Source organism: Astatotilapia calliptera, chromosome 14, assembly GCF_964374335.1.
Source record: "Astatotilapia calliptera chromosome 14, fAstCal68.1, whole genome shotgun sequence".
NCBI classification, from domain to species: Eukaryota; Metazoa; Chordata; class Actinopteri; order Cichliformes; family Cichlidae; genus Astatotilapia; species Astatotilapia calliptera.
In genome coordinates, this window is record NC_137435.1 from 24775859 (window position 1) to 24792610 (window position 16752).

The 16752-nt window shown below is 39.5% G+C and overlaps 1 protein-coding gene across 45 annotated transcripts; it reads left to right on the forward strand.

Moving 5' to 3' along the window:
* Positions 1-625: 625 nt before the first annotated feature.
* Positions 626-16135, forward strand: sh3bgr (SH3 domain binding glutamate-rich protein). Of its 45 annotated transcripts, none has more exons than XR_013901455.1 (13): positions 637-876; positions 2888-3073; positions 3254-3334; positions 5419-5493; positions 7097-7300; positions 7836-7865; positions 11180-11203; positions 11623-11649; positions 12191-12221; positions 12857-12883; positions 13940-13981; positions 14487-14548; positions 15393-16135. XR_013901455.1 is itself a non-coding variant. In XM_080289008.1 (12 exons), exons 1-11 carry the CDS (start codon positions 832-834, stop codon positions 14522-14524), a joined length of 783 nt encoding a protein of 260 aa, XP_080145134.1. In that variant the 5' UTR covers positions 637-831; the 3' UTR covers positions 14525-14548; positions 15393-16135. The 45 variants fall into 45 exon arrangements, 39 of the variants coding, with proteins under 39 accessions (XP_080145149.1, XP_080145159.1, XP_080145162.1 ...); XR_013901457.1 differs by having other exon boundaries at positions 7097-7285; XR_013901456.1 differs by lacking the exon at positions 13940-13981.
* The last annotated feature ends 617 nt before the right edge of the window (positions 16136-16752 follow it).

The following is a 16752-nucleotide window of genomic DNA, read 5'->3' on the forward strand; positions in this document are numbered from 1 at the left end:
GATGATTATTCTCATAAATCAGCATATACTGATCTTGGTATCGACAATACTAGCCCTTTATTTACTTGGTATTGGATCGATACCAAAATTTGCAGTACCGCCTGTAATCTTTCAAACATCTCAAACATCTCTTACGAATCAGTTTTTGGTTATATTGGTTATATAGCCTTTAATGCAGGCAAAATTCTCACTGACATTAAAAATGTCTTTGTCAAGAGAGATCTGATAGAGGGAAGCAAAAATCGCAACAGATATAACATCACAGCTCCAATAAGATATTTTAATAATTTTTAGGATTAACATGTAGGTAAAGTAACACAGAGTCATAAAGATTACTTGCAAAAACACAATTTCTTTATTTTATGTATGATCCCTTTGTAAAAACCTTTTCACCACAATATCTTTACCAATATAAGCAAAGGTGTCACGCAAAGAAAACATACAGAAACATCGGAATACAGTTTTTGGCAGCCGATCACTTTTTGGCACAACACCGGGTTTGAAAACCTGTCAGCCTATAGTGCTGGTCAGTGCTATTTCTGTCCATATATGCACTCAGCAGGACGCTGGGAACCAGCTCCACTGCGCCCCCTCCCTCACCGACAGACAGCTGAAGTTGCCAATCAGTGTTTGTGAGTAGTGCTGCGCCCCTACGGGCCGACCCTCACTAATGGAGCCTGGAGACAAAAATAACCGTGTGTGTGTGTGTGTGAGTGAGTGAGTGATCGCTGTGCTATGTCTCCGTCCAGGGTGTGCTCTAATAATAGAGAAGGCTGCCTGCTCCTTTAAGAGACCGCTTGTTGCATAGTCGACAAAATAAATTGTAGCAAAATGGTCATTAAAGTTTTCCTCGCGTCTTCGTCGGGATCCACAGCGGTAAGCTTTTTACTCCAAAGGATTTATTTCTCTTAAAGTGAACTTTTGTGGTTGTAACCGGCCAGGACTGTCACTCATACAGTGACACGAGAGCGTTAAACCTCGAAATGAATGTGACTTGACTTTTATTAGGCATATCTAAACACTGCAGGCAAGTGCACGGTTTGATTTGTGCCTGAGTTTACGCCTGAGAGGCTCTGGTTCTTTGTTTAATTGTCTCGCAGGTCGATGTGATTTATATGCAGAGCTTTCTAGAACAGGGGCTCCCAAAGTTTTTTTTTTTTTTTTTTTTTTGCATGTTAAGGACCTCCACATGCAGACGCTTGACGTCGGTGTCTCCCCCAAAAAGAGATTTAACATGAAACTTTAAGTCAGACTCGCATTGAGGTAACGGTGTATATGTTAGGTGGGATGATAACAGCAGAGGGGAGGGTGAATTTATTTCTTACATCCACTTTTGGCCATGCTAAAGTGGTTGGGGCCCACTTAGCAGTGTTGTATCACAACACACACTACTTGGGGTTTATCCTTTGAGTGGACTTGTTTCATGCGGGTATGGTCATCTACCCGTATTAGCAGATGACACTCAATGACTGACCACAACAGTCCTCATTAACTCTTAGAAAATGCATCGTTGTTTATCCTCTTATTTGTCCCTTTTTCGACCCTGCTGTTTGTATTTTTTTTATTGATTTATTTTTTCATTTTTACACTTTTTAATCAGTTTTTTTTTTATCAGTTTAAATATGATCTGTCAGCAGATGTAGATACAAGTAAAAAGATCAAACATGAAGACATTCAACCTTCACCAGAGCCCAGAAACATGGATTATGGATTATTAACAGACCAAAACAGAAAACTATTAGTCATTCAACACCATATAACACAAGGATAATAGCATATGTTGGCATCTGAGAAGCTGGAAAAAGCAATCATGTTGTGTTTCTGCTTATTTAAGGGCTTAAAATAAAATAAGATCAGATAATATACACTCAAGAGTCGCTTTATGAGGCACACCTTGTTAGGTCATAAAGGGATGGACAGGGTCAGCAGCAATCAATACTCCAGTAGGCTGTGGTGTTTAAATGGTGCTCAGTTGGTACTAAGGGGGCTAATTGTACTGAGATCCACATCCGTTACACAACCACCAGCAACCTGAACTGTTGATAAAAGGCAGGATGGAAGCATTTTGTGTACACTAAATTCTGACCCTATTCGAACATTGCAGAAAAACTCAAGACTCACAGGACGAGGCGATGTTTTTAGTCTTCTGTTGTCCAGTTGATGAGCCTGTGTGAATCGTAGTCTCAATTTCTTGTCCTTAAATGACAGGAGTGGCACCTGGTGTGGTCTTCTGCTGCTGTAGTCCATTTGCTTCAAGGTTTGATGTACTGTGCATTCAAAGATGCTCTTCTGCATACAAGAGTTTTTTTTTTTCTTTTTTCTTTTAGTTAGCATTGCCTTGCTATCAGCTTGAAGCCTCTGGTAGACCTCTGGTATCAACGATGGATTTCTGCCCAGACAACTGCTGCTCACCTGCTTTCTCATTTTGAGACCATTGACTGCAAAGCCTGAGATAGTTGCGTGGGAAATGAAATTAAGCCACAGCGTAAAACACAACCTGTAACAACTTATATACTATGATAGATGAAGTAGAAAAGCTCAATAAATATTAATAAAAAAAATACAAAATGAAAACAAGATAAGTAAAAAATACACAGAAGATAGGACACCTGTTACATAGACAATAATAATAAACCAAGTACGGTAAAAAAATAAAGTAAAACTCGTACTTCTTTTAAATTGTTGTCAATGGTTTCTGTGTTTACTTAGTAGGAGAGGATGGGAAGGGAGCACTATGTAGAGCATCAGATGTGAATCCATGCTGTCATTTAAATAATGTTAGTTGATATTCCAAACCCCAGAATGCTGCAGCTGCCATCCTGAGGTTAAATATTCCAGGCTTCTCCTCATATACAGTGCAATCAGGGAGGATTTCTCTGCCTCGCAGATCAAGAAGAAGCAGCAAGATGTGGTTGGCTTCTTGGAGGCTCTTAAAGTTGACTACACTCCACTGGACATCGCGTGCAATGAGGACAACCGCATGTGGATGAGGCAGAACGTCCCTGAGGACAAGAAGCCAGCCAACGGCATCCCCCTCCCCCCACAAATCTTCAACGAAGAGAGTTATTGTGGGGTGAGTATACATCGCATTCAGATACGCCAATGTTTTTAACTTGTGTCTACCTTCAGAATATTGAGAGAAAAGCATAGGAAATGCACTTTAATGTCTGTAATGGAACAACTGTAGCAACAAAGTTAAAATTGGAGGGAAAGTAAATTATTGTATTGATTTAGATCTCTAAATCTTGTGCAGGACTACGACACATTCTTTGATGCCAAAGAGGACAATTTAGTGTACACCTTCCTGGGGTTGCCCCCTCCTCCTGGGTCAAAGGTCAGTATTATTTTCTACTGTATGTTGTGGAAAACGTATGCAAAAGCCACATTTCTTCTCTAATATCTCTAATCTTTTACTTCAGTACTGATACAACAGAGTTAGTCCAACAATTCAGCTTGGACTAATTCTGCTTTGACTTTCTTCAATACACAATATTCTTTTATCGATTGTATATGAATTGCAACATTATGATACATTATGTTTTAGTTTTCCAGGTAAGACTTGAGAGTTTAAGGTGATTAATTTGAATCAAAAGAATGTCAGAAGAACAAATGCTCTTCTTTATTGTTATTGAAAGGTTTGTAATCAGATGAAATCAATGTATCCAGCTATCATTTTGGACACAAACAGGTTTAACTCCCTTCTTATAATGAGGGGGTTCCTATCATTTATGGCTCATAAAACAATAAAAAGTCTGAAAATACCATGATGAATTTTCAAAACTTCATGTGTACAACAAAATTCCCAATTAAATAAGAACATCTGTGCTGTCATAACGTACAAGTAAAAACAAAGATGCAACAAATAGTCTCTCTTCCTTTATTCATATATTAAATAATTTAGACCACGTTTATGCTCATCACAGGAAAATTCTTTCAGAACTTAGGTTGTGTGTACCTAGTTTAGGCTGCACTTTAGTCCATAAGTATTTGAACTATTACACGTTTTGTAGTTTTAACTCTTTGCACCAATGCAGTGGGATTTAGATCAGCCAAAATGTGATTGAAGTGCAGACTATTGGCTTTAATTCAGGAAGTTTAACATCAGTTAAGTGTTAACTGTTTATGAAAAACAGCCCTTTTTGTACAAAGTAATCACTTTTCTGATCTTCAAAAGTAATCGGACAACTAGTATAGTTTTAAATATAAGGATTGTTTATTGTTTTTTTTTGTTTTTTTTAATGACCTCCTGATTGTAGAACCTATGGTTATCACCAAATGTGGTGTTTCCTTGTTTAAGATGCTCTGCCAGCTTTTTACTGCAGCCACCTTCACTTGTTGCTTCTTCTGCATTTGATTTTGTATTTAATAACTACGAAGCTGCTCTGTTGGGTTGAGCTCAGATGCCTGACTTGGCCATTGTGAGTATCATGTTTCTTTGCCTTGAGGAACTCATGGGTTTCTTTTGCAGCACGCTTTGGGTTGATATACATTTGCATTGTGAAGCTGTTTGATCAGTTTTGCAGCATTTGGCTAAATCTGAGCAGAGGGTGCAGATCTGTACACTTCACAGTTCATCCTGCTGCTTTTGTCAGTCACATAATCATAAACACTAGTGACCCAGATGTACTGGCAGCCATACATGCCCATGTTATAACATCTACAGTATTTCTCTCCTTCTACTTACTTTTTTCTTCCAATTATTCTTTTGCATCTTAGTTTCTGTTTCTGTCCAAAGAATTTTTTCAGAGCTGTTCAGGCTCCTTTAGATGTTTTCTGTCTCTAACCTGACTTTCTTGCTCTTGAGTGTAACCGGAGGTTTGCAACTTGTTGTAAACTTTCTGTATTTACATTTAATAAGGGTCTTGACAATGAGATGCCTACCTTGTGACGAGTGTTCTCGATGTTGTAAAGTTGTATTCATCCATTTTAACTGTCTGTGATGTCCCTGGCATTTTGGTGTTAAGCAAGCAGGTGATTTGTGAAAATGAATCAGTTAATTACCTTTGAGACTCTGAAAATGGGGAAGTGTGTATAAAAATGGCTGTAATTGCTAAATTGCTTTAGTTAAACCACTGAAACTTCAATCCTATCTTAATTGTTTGGTTTAAAATCCGCTGTGGAGGTAATTATGGCCCTAACTGTATTTATCCAAAGTTCCAGTCTTCATATATCTGCTTTTGACTGATGTGAGATTCGAACACATTTTTCAAAATTCAATTAATTTAAAATTTAAAACTGAAATTTGTTTTTTCTTTAACAATTAAATGTGTTGAAATTAGATGCAGTGGAACTTGTTTTGTAGGTAACCAGATCTGAGTGACTAAAAGAAACAAAAACATGCCGTGGACATTTTGGCAAGTTATCCGGACACTAAATGTCAACGCGATTGTGTTAAACCTGTTAATTTCCTTGGTACAGGAAGCAGAGCAAGCTGACAAGGATAACATTGTGGAGAATGGCACCCATGCTGAGGAAAACCTTGACGACACAATAGTAATGCCTTCATTTAGTCTGTGTTTAGTTTCTTTTCACCGTGTCTCATCTTAAATTTTCAGCGTCACTTAACAACTTTCCTTCTGTCCATAACTGGTGACTTAAAGAGATTCCTAATTTCTTCATGGCTGCCCCATCTCATCTACCACATCGACTTATTCTGGTGTTGCATGAGTGAGAAATGTGAGCTCATAATAACACACTATTCTGATTTGTCATCATAACACTGTGACACTGCATTGCTGTGTTCAGACTGCCAAAGGGCTGTGAAGCAACCAAACTGTGGTATTATTGTGTGTAAATCGTAAAATTTGATGTTTTATTTTTATCAAAAGCATTTTTTTCTAATAGATATATTTAATAACATCTTTATTTCTGACAAGATTATTACCACGAGAAAATTCCTGCTAGTTCTCAGTTCACTAGAGCTTACCTACCGTAGCCCAGATTTCCCTTTCTAATTTCCCAAATTTTAGCCCCAAGAGTAACGATTTTCTGCAGCACTGATCTCTTGTCCTATTTGCAACAATATTGCATTTTACTGTTACATTTCATGTTCTTTATCATTTTTATCACAATTTTATAATTTTAGTCTCTGAAGTAGGCAATGCTTCAGAAGAGTCATATGGCAGAGAAAACGTGACTTAGTAGTCAACAATTTGCTAATAATATATTTAGGATTTCCAGTTACAGTATATATTCTCAATATGAGATCAATAAATTTTCATCAGTCTCTTCACATAAGAGACAAAGCCAAAAACCTGTATTGTAAATGATGACTGCGTTTAACTGTGACAGTCCAGGAACACTTTTCACATCGGCCTGCTTCAGAAAGACAGCGCCAAACTACTTTAGACCAAACCTGTATTTCTGGTTAATTGAACTAACAATGTGAATAAGATTTTTTTAGATTTAGCCTTGTAGAAGAATAGTTTGACATTTGGATAAAGATACTTATTGGCTATTTGAAAGAGATATAACACAATATGTTAAAAAAAAAACCCATATTGTACCTCTCTTATAACTGAAAATTTAATGTGAAATTATGCTAGTATTAGCTTAGCAGACATGGTAAAAACAGGTAATCTAGCAAATGAGTGCTTCACAATTAACACGTTACATTTGGTGTGTTTAATCTGGCGCAGTAAACTTTTTAAACTAATGAATGTTGGACAAATACTGTTACCTGTTTTTCTTTGTTTGTTTCTTCCTTTTACAGGTTTCGTGTTAGGCTAAGTTAAGCTAATTTGCCGTTAGCTGTAACTTAATATTTTTTTTACAGAAAAGAGAAAAATATCTATATTCTCATTTTAAAATGTCAGTATTAATTTTTAGCATATCCAACTTTGGATTTGTTTTCTAACAACCTACACCTTGACTTTTTAGCTTTCCCTTCCTATTTTTATTTATTTATTTATTTTTTTAACTGGATGACAACCTACCAGGATAACATCATTGTTTTGAGTTCATAAACCTTTCCATCTGATGAGCCAACCATCGTAATGCTGCTAAAGCAGTGCCTGAAGTAGTATATCAGATTTTTTTTTATTTCTTTGTGTATTTCTTCTTTCACACACTATTGTTTACACCTTACAATAACAAGGTTCCAGTGGAGGATCGTAATGGGGATTCAAATAAAGAGGTGAAGCAGGCCACTGATGAGAATGAAGAAGGTGAGGGTGATGAGGAGGAACAGGAGGGGGCAGCAAAGGAAGAGACTGCAGAATCGGTAGGAGACGAAGCCCCCACAGTGAAGGAGGAGGAGGAAGCAGCAGTGGAAGAAACAGACGAGGTCACAGAAGACACTGTAATTGCGCCTTAACTAGACCCTAATCTCCCTTCGTTTTTCCTCTGCCTCCATCCTTGGAATGCCAATTTCTTCCACTCAGAATCCTTGTTTTCCCTTTAATCTCCTCCTTTACTCCACATTTAAGGTTTCCCTCATTTTCAAGTCCCTGTCAACCTTGTATCTGCATCTTCTCCTCAAGTCTCCTTCCCTGGACTCAGTAATTTACTAATTCACCTCGCCGAGATCCCTAATCATCATTCTTACACGTCTCATCATTGCCAGTGGATGTTTAATTTATTTATTATTGCCTTTCTGTCAATTCCATTAGGTGTCTTATGTTTGGTTTTTGAGTTGATGACACAATTCACTTACTGTTAACTATCCTGGTCAAGGTGTGTTAGTATAGGGTCCCCAGAAACTCCTCACTCTGTCGTGTGTGTGTGTGTGTGTGTGTGTGTGTGTGTGTGTGTGTGTGTGTGTGTGTGTGTGTGTGTGTGTGTGTGTGTGTGTGTGGTCTCTGATGTCTCTAATGCTATCTTATCTCCACTGTCAGGAGGGCCAAGCAGAAGAGGAAGAAGAGCAGGTGAGATTATCTAAAAAAATTCACGTAACACTTATTTCACTATTTAATAGGGAACAGTGCTTTATTGATGTTTTATAGACACAATACACAGAAACAGCAGCAGTTACTATCCCAGCATTTTTAATAACTATGTGCATTCAATAAATGACATGTGTTCTTCATCTTTTTTATTTGAGAGGGAAAATAAATTATTAACATACTGTGCAACGCATGCAGAATAATTTAAGCGGGTGCTTATTAATTCTTTCTTTTCTTAGCAGTCATTGCTGGTTTAGACCAGTCTTCACCTTTACCCAAACACGTGTACTTGCCAGTCATTCAGACTTTCGGACACTGACATGAGCTAAACTTATAAAAGATTTCTAAAAAGTTTTGGGTCACTTAAATTTTTTTAATTTTTTTTTTTTTTTTTTTTACATTATTTTGGATGTAAAATTTTGTGAAAGGAGTCTGCTAGAAGGCAGTGAATCTCACTTCTGTCCAATGGCAGCCATAGCCAGGTGAGCTGTTGAGGATAGATTGAACTTTTCTATCGGTAAGCACTGCTGTTTCTGCTACTGTTAGCTGCTGTTAGCCCCTGTTAGCCAGTGTTAGTGAAACTTTCTTTGAAATTGACCTAACATTATTGGGCTTGGACACTAAGTTTATGAGAATACATAAAATTGTTGGAAAATTGAATTACACACTTATTAATGCATAGTTACAACATTCTAGGTTTTTTGAGCATCAAATAACTTCCAAAAATGAATTATTATACCTCCAAAGGAACAATTTAAATTTGGCTAGTCGAGTGTGTGAAGCATTAGTCTGCATGAGTCAGTTGCAGTCTCATAACGGCCCCAAAAGAGCCCTTTTCTAAAACTTAAGTCTTCTTGTTCTAAAAAACCAGGACTATTCCATCCAAGGAAATGGACCCCCCCCCCCCAAATTTAAGATCCTTAAGACTTCATAGCAGAGAGTTTACTCTGTTCTGGGAAGATTTCGGTATATCTCTTTGGAGAAGATGCAGTAAGCTGCTATTCTGTGATAACAGAGTGACCAGTCCCTGAGTTGCTGTGGGAAGTGACTTAGTTTACTGTAGGAAGCGTGGGGGGAAGGTTTCCATATTACTTTAACAAACTGCTCTGCAAAGGTGTGTTTAATGACACCAGAGATGGAAGGATGAACTTCTCATTGTGGCTAACCTTGATTTCTTCACTGTATTTTCTATTCATTTAAAGTTTAAGGCGAGTCTTTGAAAAATGTGAATTTTTCTGTGTGACCCCACACTTTTGAATAGCAGTGAAAACATGCTGTACCACCTCCCTCACTCTGTGCTTGTCAAGGCCAGTGAGAATTTTTCTCTCTCTTTGTCTCCCATCACTTTCACTGTTTACAAAAATCTGAGTGCTTAAGAAACCTCTGCTATTTAAAATATGTCTTTTAATCTTGTGCAGTGTAAACACTTATAATACGGGGTTTTAAAGCAGTTCTAACTGAGATAGGCTGAATGCAGGTATAGCTCAGTAGGTAGAGTGGTGGCCCCATGATCGGAAGGTCGGGGGTTTGACTCCACTGAACGGCTACCCTGAGGTACCCCTGAGTAGGGATGGGTACCGGTATCTGGTGCCATTACGGCACCGGTTCTGACATAAACGGTAGTAACCAGACCGAAAGGAAGCGCACATTTCGGTGCTTTATTTCGGTGCTTTTTTTCCTGAGATGTCATACACTTTGGATTCCAGCCAATCATTTTACCTTTGTGAGCGTAGTAGGCGGGCCCAGGTACGTACGTTCTTTTAGAGCAGAGCTACAGATTAAAAATGCCCAAAGCGAAGCGGTCAAAGTCTGGCTGTACTTCACAGCAAAATATGCAAACTCAGCAGCCTGCAACAAGTGCTTTAAGGTGATACTGTGCAAAGGAGGTAACATCTCAAAACTGATGAAACACCTGGCGACGTATAGGGTTTTTTAAAAGCCGAGAAATGCGCCGTATTTGATAGCTTGCTGTGAGACCTCACATTGAGCACATCTACTGTGGGTGTGATGCCTGTTATCGGACCCGGAGTTAGCAACATCTGCAAAAAACCCGAAGAGTAGAGTCCTGGCCCCTAGCCCTGCCAGTGTAGCAGAAATGATGACGGATGATGATGATGGCAGCAGCAGCCATTCTTCTCTGCGTGAGTAGCTTAATGTTGTTCGTGTGTAATTTACGTTGAGTAGGCTAACCACATTATTACATGAAGGCATGTAAGGTGAACTAGCAAACACCGTCGTAGTTACATGAGGCTGTCTTCTTGTTTAATGGCAGATACTCCCTTCACCCTGGCCAAAAAGGCTAAAATGAGGCTAAAAGAAAAAGTGGAAAACAGCCAAACATGAGAGGTTTTTGGACAAAGTTTGTATTTTTTCCATTGTTTAAGCACTGCTTCCAGCCAAGAGTGATGCCATAAATCCCCTATAGCTGCAGAAAAGGCACACATTGTTATCTTTTTACAAAAAAAAACAGCTGAACATGAGTGTTTTGGACCAATTATGTGTTCTCTATTCTTTAAGCACCGGTTTAAGCACTGGCACAGTTTCAAAAGTACCGGTTTGGTACTGGTATCGGATAAAACCTAAACGATACCCATCCCTACCCCTGAGCAAGGTACCGTCCCTTCACACTGCTCCCCGGGTGCTGCATTGGTGGCTGCCCACTGCTTCACTGGGTGAATGGGTTAAATGCAGAGGAACTATTTCCCTATGGGGACTAACACATACACATTAAAAAAAGCTGCCTAATTGACTCACGCGTTAAACACCAAATGACTGATCTCATTTAGCATTTCAGAGTTGATATGTTGTTGTTTTTTTTTGTTTTTTTTGAGTTCATGTTCCAGCCCATCCCTCACCTGACTCATTTCACACAGGCTAGGTCAGGGGGGTCAAACTCAATTTACATTGTGGCCAACATACAGCCCACATACAGTTTAACGACGCATTTAATCCCCTTTAATATAAATTAATTTCAGTATTTCTCAGTTTTTATGCACAATAAAGAAATGCTGCTGTAGTAAATGCAAGAATGCTAAACGGTCTTTATCTGTAGGAAAAGCAGCAAAACTTAGTAAAATACAGTTTAAAATCCAATATTTATGCCTTAATTCACATTTCCCCCAATGAGCTTGATTGAGGTCTTTGCGGGGCTGATTCTGGTCCCCGGGCCTTGTGTTTGACACCCCTGGTCTAGATGCATCAATATCAGAGCTGTGTCTGCTGGTTCCTCGTGTACACAAACACACACACGCTGTATGACATTTGACTCCTTTGCCCTCTTGGTTTGCTCCCTCCAGGAGGAAGAGGATTTGCAGTCAGAGGTAACTGTGCTTCTCTGTTCGTCTCTTTCTGTGCGGTTCCTCCATACAGTCATCAGCAGTGTGGGTTTGATGGTGCAGATATCAGGGAAGGTCGTCCAGATGGGTTTGGGAGGGTCTTGGTCTGCCTTTTAAATTGCCAACTTTGAAGACTTCACCTGTCTACCCCTCTCTCTACTCTCTCTTTATTACGATCTCCTCAAGTTTTTTTTTTTTTTTTTTTTGACCTTTCCTGTCTTTCTGCTAACATCCCGTTCCTCATTTCTTCCCAGTTTTCTAGCTGCTTCCTGACAACTTCGACTGTTCCCATAGTTTCATTTGAAATCATAAGACATTTCCATACCACATGCCTGTTGTGCTCTTTTGCTCCCCACACAGCCGGCTGACCTGCTGCCTGTTACTTTTTCTTTTTTTTTTTTTAGGAGGAAGAAGAGCTACGACAGCTTGAGGTAGATTCATGTTTTATTTTAAACTGCTTCTAGCCTTCCTGAGTTTGTCTTGTTTTTTTCTTTTTGTTGTTTTTGTTTAGTGACTCATTACTTTGTCAGATTATTAATCTCTTTCACACCTCAAGCATTCCTTCAATGATTAGTATTTCACTATTTGTTAGCATATTTTGTCTTTTGCCAGAAACAATGAATTGGTCGCCTCGTGTCTGTGATAACAAAGGGTCAGAGTAAAATGCTAAAAGACCAAAAAAACAACACAAGTCAAAGTCAAAGACGTATCATCCAGAGTGATGATTAATACAGCACCTCAAGTAATTCTCATAAAGAAATGACCAATATAGGGCTCATTAAAAAAGACAATCATGGTAACAATGTAATAATCCATTTTCCTCAGTTATGTCATTATGTTGAAAGAGTGTTTTGTGGGCCTTTTTTTGCCCTGGATTTTGCCTGTCAGGACACATCCCCAAAACTTTTAAACTTCATGTGACCCAACTTTCAAAAAGCAAACTCACACACTTGCTCTTGCACTGTTTTTCAGTCTGCACCCTGTGGACAGGGTTTGAAGTCTGGTGAGTCAGCCCAGCCGGTTTTTCACCCAGCGTTGCTCATCTCAAGGGTAGCTCCTCTAAAGAGTCCACACTTTAACCATTCCCTAAATCAGACTCTGCCCCCTGCAACACACCAACACAATGAATAATCAGTTGGTTCAAAAAGTTGTTTTTAAAAAAAGTCTGGTTCTAAGTGCTGTGTGAAAAGGGCTCTGCTTCTCAGAGACATTCCAGCCTCTGCTTGAGTTTACGCTGCTTATGCTTCAGTGCTTCGCCCTGCCGTTTTTCCGCTCTTCCTTCCCATCTGTTTTGTCCTTGTCCAACCTCTCTTGCAGGAGCAAGACGAACAAGGCAGTGCTGTAGTTTCTGGTGGTTCTACTTTTTTTTTTTTTTTTTTTTTTTAAATTAATTATTTTATTTTTTTAAAGCTTGACAGACTTGCCCTTCTCTCCCTTTCTCCTTCTTTCTTTTGGTGTTCTGCATGGACTTTTAGGTCCACTTTCCATGGACATGCCTGCTGGTTTGCAGCATGATAAACCTGATCATATTTGACCTAAACCTTAAAGGTGGATTTCATGTAGTAACAGATATGCGAGTCACATATGGACCATAATGTTGGTTTCTTTTTCAAAACTGCCTGATTTCGTGTTCCACAGGAGGAAGAAGAGGCTGAAGTGCAAGAGGTATATCTGGATTATAGAATCTTTGTATAAGTTTTGCACGGTGTGAATCACACAGAGACTGGGATTTTTCTTTTCATGCATGATCCGATTGCAGAGAAAGACTGTGTGCACATGTTCAGGCGAACTCTCTCTCCTCAAGATCGTACTTGTCATTGGTTCAGTGAATATTGTGTGCAGTATAACTCATATGGCCTCAAACAAGCCAGGACAAAGATGAGGTTGTTCAGAGTTGGAGCAAACTTTTATGAAACTTTCACAGAGAAACATTCTGCAAGTCTGCCAAGACGTTTTCCCTTTTTTAGTTTTGATACCTAAAAAAAACGCTTGAACGTTCCGTTGTCTTCTTTTAAAACTTGGCCTGCACGCACGTGAGGATAACTCGGACATGTTTGGTTTTGTTGTACTGGGAGATGGGGCGCACTGACTTGACAGGATGACATTTTTTTTTCTTTTTAAAGAAGCCATGGCTTTTGTTCCTTTTTTGCCAAGAGCAATCTGAAGAAAGTGGACGTGAAGTGGATGTGACAAGTTTCAAAGAAGATGGAGGAGACGGAGCACATCTTGTTCTCATGCAATACTCAGAAAAAGAAAAAACATTTCACGTTAGACGACACACTGCGTTGTTTCCAGGCTTACTGCTCTCTTAGTTTGGGTCACCTGTTGGAATAAAGTGGTTGTAGGATCGAATAATAGATAACCTCAGTGAGCGTGTTGTTTACTTCAAGACTAACCAGGAACAGCATTCGCGGCTTGAGTGGTAACACTTAAAACACGTGACACGCAGTTTAACCTCATGTTACACGGTGCGCCTGCTTAAGCACCACTCTTGTCTCACTTAGGTCATCTCATTAAAAACAGAACTCCATAACTAGTTTCCTCAGTTTTTTTTCCGACCCTGCTGTCATCACCACTGCCCACGCTTGACATCTTCTCCATTTTTAACCCATCCTTAACACAGCCACTAACATGGGAAGTCGTCTCACCTTCTCCCTATTTAAGCCATGACTTCACATAGCCCCTCCCTCTTCTTTTTTTATTTTTTAATTTTTTTCAAAGGAGGAGGAAGAGGAAGAAGAAGAAGAGTTGGAAGAAACACAGGTAGTATTACAGCAGTTTGTCACATGTGGTCTTCTGCCTGTGCTTGCCATGCCTGGTCCAGTGTTGTAAAGAGGGAAGATCTTTGTGTGCGACACAAACACACATCACACATCTTGGTAGCTCACTCATAGTAAAGACTGTGGGTTTGTTTGTTTTTTTGTTTTTTTAAATTGCAATTCAAATAGTTTTGTTTTATTTATGCAACAAACTAAGAAACAACTGCAGTCTTTCCACTTTGAATCCCACAAATCCTTCTCCGGTTGATGAGACGCATCCAGGTAAAAGGTTTAACAACGAGAGAGTCTCAGCTATCATTGGGATCGCTTTTTTTTTTTTTTTTTTTTTTCTCCCCACAAATTAAAGCTTGCACCGTTAGAAACATTAGAATAGAATACACAAAGGCACTTTAAACAGATTTTAATCTGACCTTCTACCACTGCCACGTGTCTCTGCTTTCTGTGTGTGTGTGTGTTGGTTATCAATACATGATTTTGTCTTCTAACAGGAGGAAGAGGCGGAGTAGTTGAAGCTAAGCGATGCTGATGATGTCGATTTACTGCTCCCCAGGTAAAACCCTCTGCTTTTTTCTGCTTTACCACTGGAGGGCAGTGCGATGTTATGTGGCTCGGTAGAAGAATGGCTAGAAACTTCTGTGTGTTGCTTTTCTCTTTGGCATTTATGTAACCAGATTAATTAAAAAGATAAACTGGCATTCAGTACAGATTTTTTTTCCTTCTTTTTTTGTGCTTCTTTGACCCTGTTAACAAAGCTCTGTGCAAAATACAATTACGCAACCTGTATTGTATGCATGATGCAGTGGCATGCATTAATATCTAAAACAGGCAAGTTTTTCATTAAAGCGCTAAGATCCTGCTTACTTCACCTTGGTGTTTGGAAGGAGTTATCTTTTTAACCTGCACTTGCTGCAGCGTGTTTGCAGAGGACTGCCACTGTTGACTCATCTGCAAACAGCTTCAGTGGGTACACAGCATGCCTGGGGATCACCTAGATCCACCACCAAAGCATCTCACTATCCCCTGTTTTTCCCTCGGAGTCAGTGGGACTAATGAAGATATTTGTGGTGATTAAAAATTCTAATCTTCTTTTAGCTCTTTTGTGTGTTTAAGGCCTCTATGTCCCACTGAAGGAATAGCTTTAGAGCTGGCCCTGAAAGAGTGGCAGTGCCCACTCTCCTTCCTCCCCTTCTTCCTCTCTAAGCTGTGCACCAGCCCCTGCGAGCCCCTGTCACGCCTCGTTTGTGAAAGCTGTTAAGTGAGCTTCAGAAGTGCCTCAGGAGGTGCCGGCACGCTGGGTGGCACAGGCGCGGCGATGGTGGTGTCTTCCTCAGCCACCACGGACAACTCAGTAATGTGTGACCTATTTCTAGTCATCTGTTTTTCTTGTGTCGCAGCCCGAAGGAGCCTCCCGTTCCATCTCTTCCTGACCCTTGACACTTGGCCCGCCCCCCTCAGCCCCATCAGAAAGCCCCTCTACGTCTCCGCAAAGCAGCACATGACCCTACTGGAAACCACTGGTCATGTGCTTGAAGGCTCCATCCCAGCTGAAAACGCCTAACCCACATTTGCCTTACACCCTTCCCTGTTGACTGCAATGTTGACTTAATTTTTATATTTTGCGTGTACAGACATACTGTAATGAAAAACGAGCAGAGTAGCCTAGCGGTGTTGGTTTGGTTGTTTGCCATGAGCAGCTTTTTGTAAAATGCACAGTGGTTTTGTTAAACTCAGACCCTTTTCCCATGTTGTACTTGTAGAAGTTCTAGTTTTCTAACACAAAAGGCCGACGACCTATGAAGGAAAAAAAAAAGAAGAAGAAGAAGGAAATCCTGGCATATCCTAGCTTGTGACTCCTGGCTTGTAGATTCAAAGTGTCATAAGTCACTCTCTTTCATAACAGTTCTGTTCTTGTGCTCCTAACTTCATGCCTTATCTAACGGCGAGTGTGTAAATTCAAACTGCGACTTCTAATGGCAGCGAGAAAGGAAATAGACACATGCTGCAAGACTGCAAACCCCTCCACCACCGCCACAGCTACTTCTGCCAGAAATGCTGTCTAATCAATGCACTTTGTTGAACGAAGAGTGAGATGTGGCTGAGATGTTGGAAAAGAAAATAAAGTGGACTCGTAAAAACATTCTCAGTGGATCTTTATTTAAACTCTTTTGTTGGCATATTTAAAGAAGAATGGGCTATTGTGCATGTTGGGGAGTGTAGGGGTCAACAGGAAAACAAATGCCTTGTCCCATGAGATTTTCTTGTAGAGGTGGATGAGAACATGCAGTGTTATTTTTAGATAGATGATCAAAAAAGGGTCAGGCATGTGCAGTACAGGCTTTACAGGATAGGCATTATTACTATGCCCAGTATTCACCAACGTCTAATGTGTGCAGGAATGCCACAGATAAATTCTTTCAATGAATAACTACAGTGGGGGAAATAGTTACATGATCTCCTGCTGCATTTGTAAGATTGCTCACTTACAAAGAAAGGAAAAGTGTTTTATTATTATGTTTAATTTTAATGGAGAGACAGAATATCAACCAAAAGTTCAGAAAGGAAGCACATAGTACATAAAAGTTCAATAAATAAATTGATCTGCATGTTAGAGTGGGGGGCACTGTAATAACTAAAACTGTTAAAAAATTTAATACAGTAAAAATTACAGTATTTGCCTGACAACTGTCATGAAATGTGATAATTATGTAGAAGAAAAAAGAAGAAAATATTAATTACAGATGTGTTAGCTCTCTT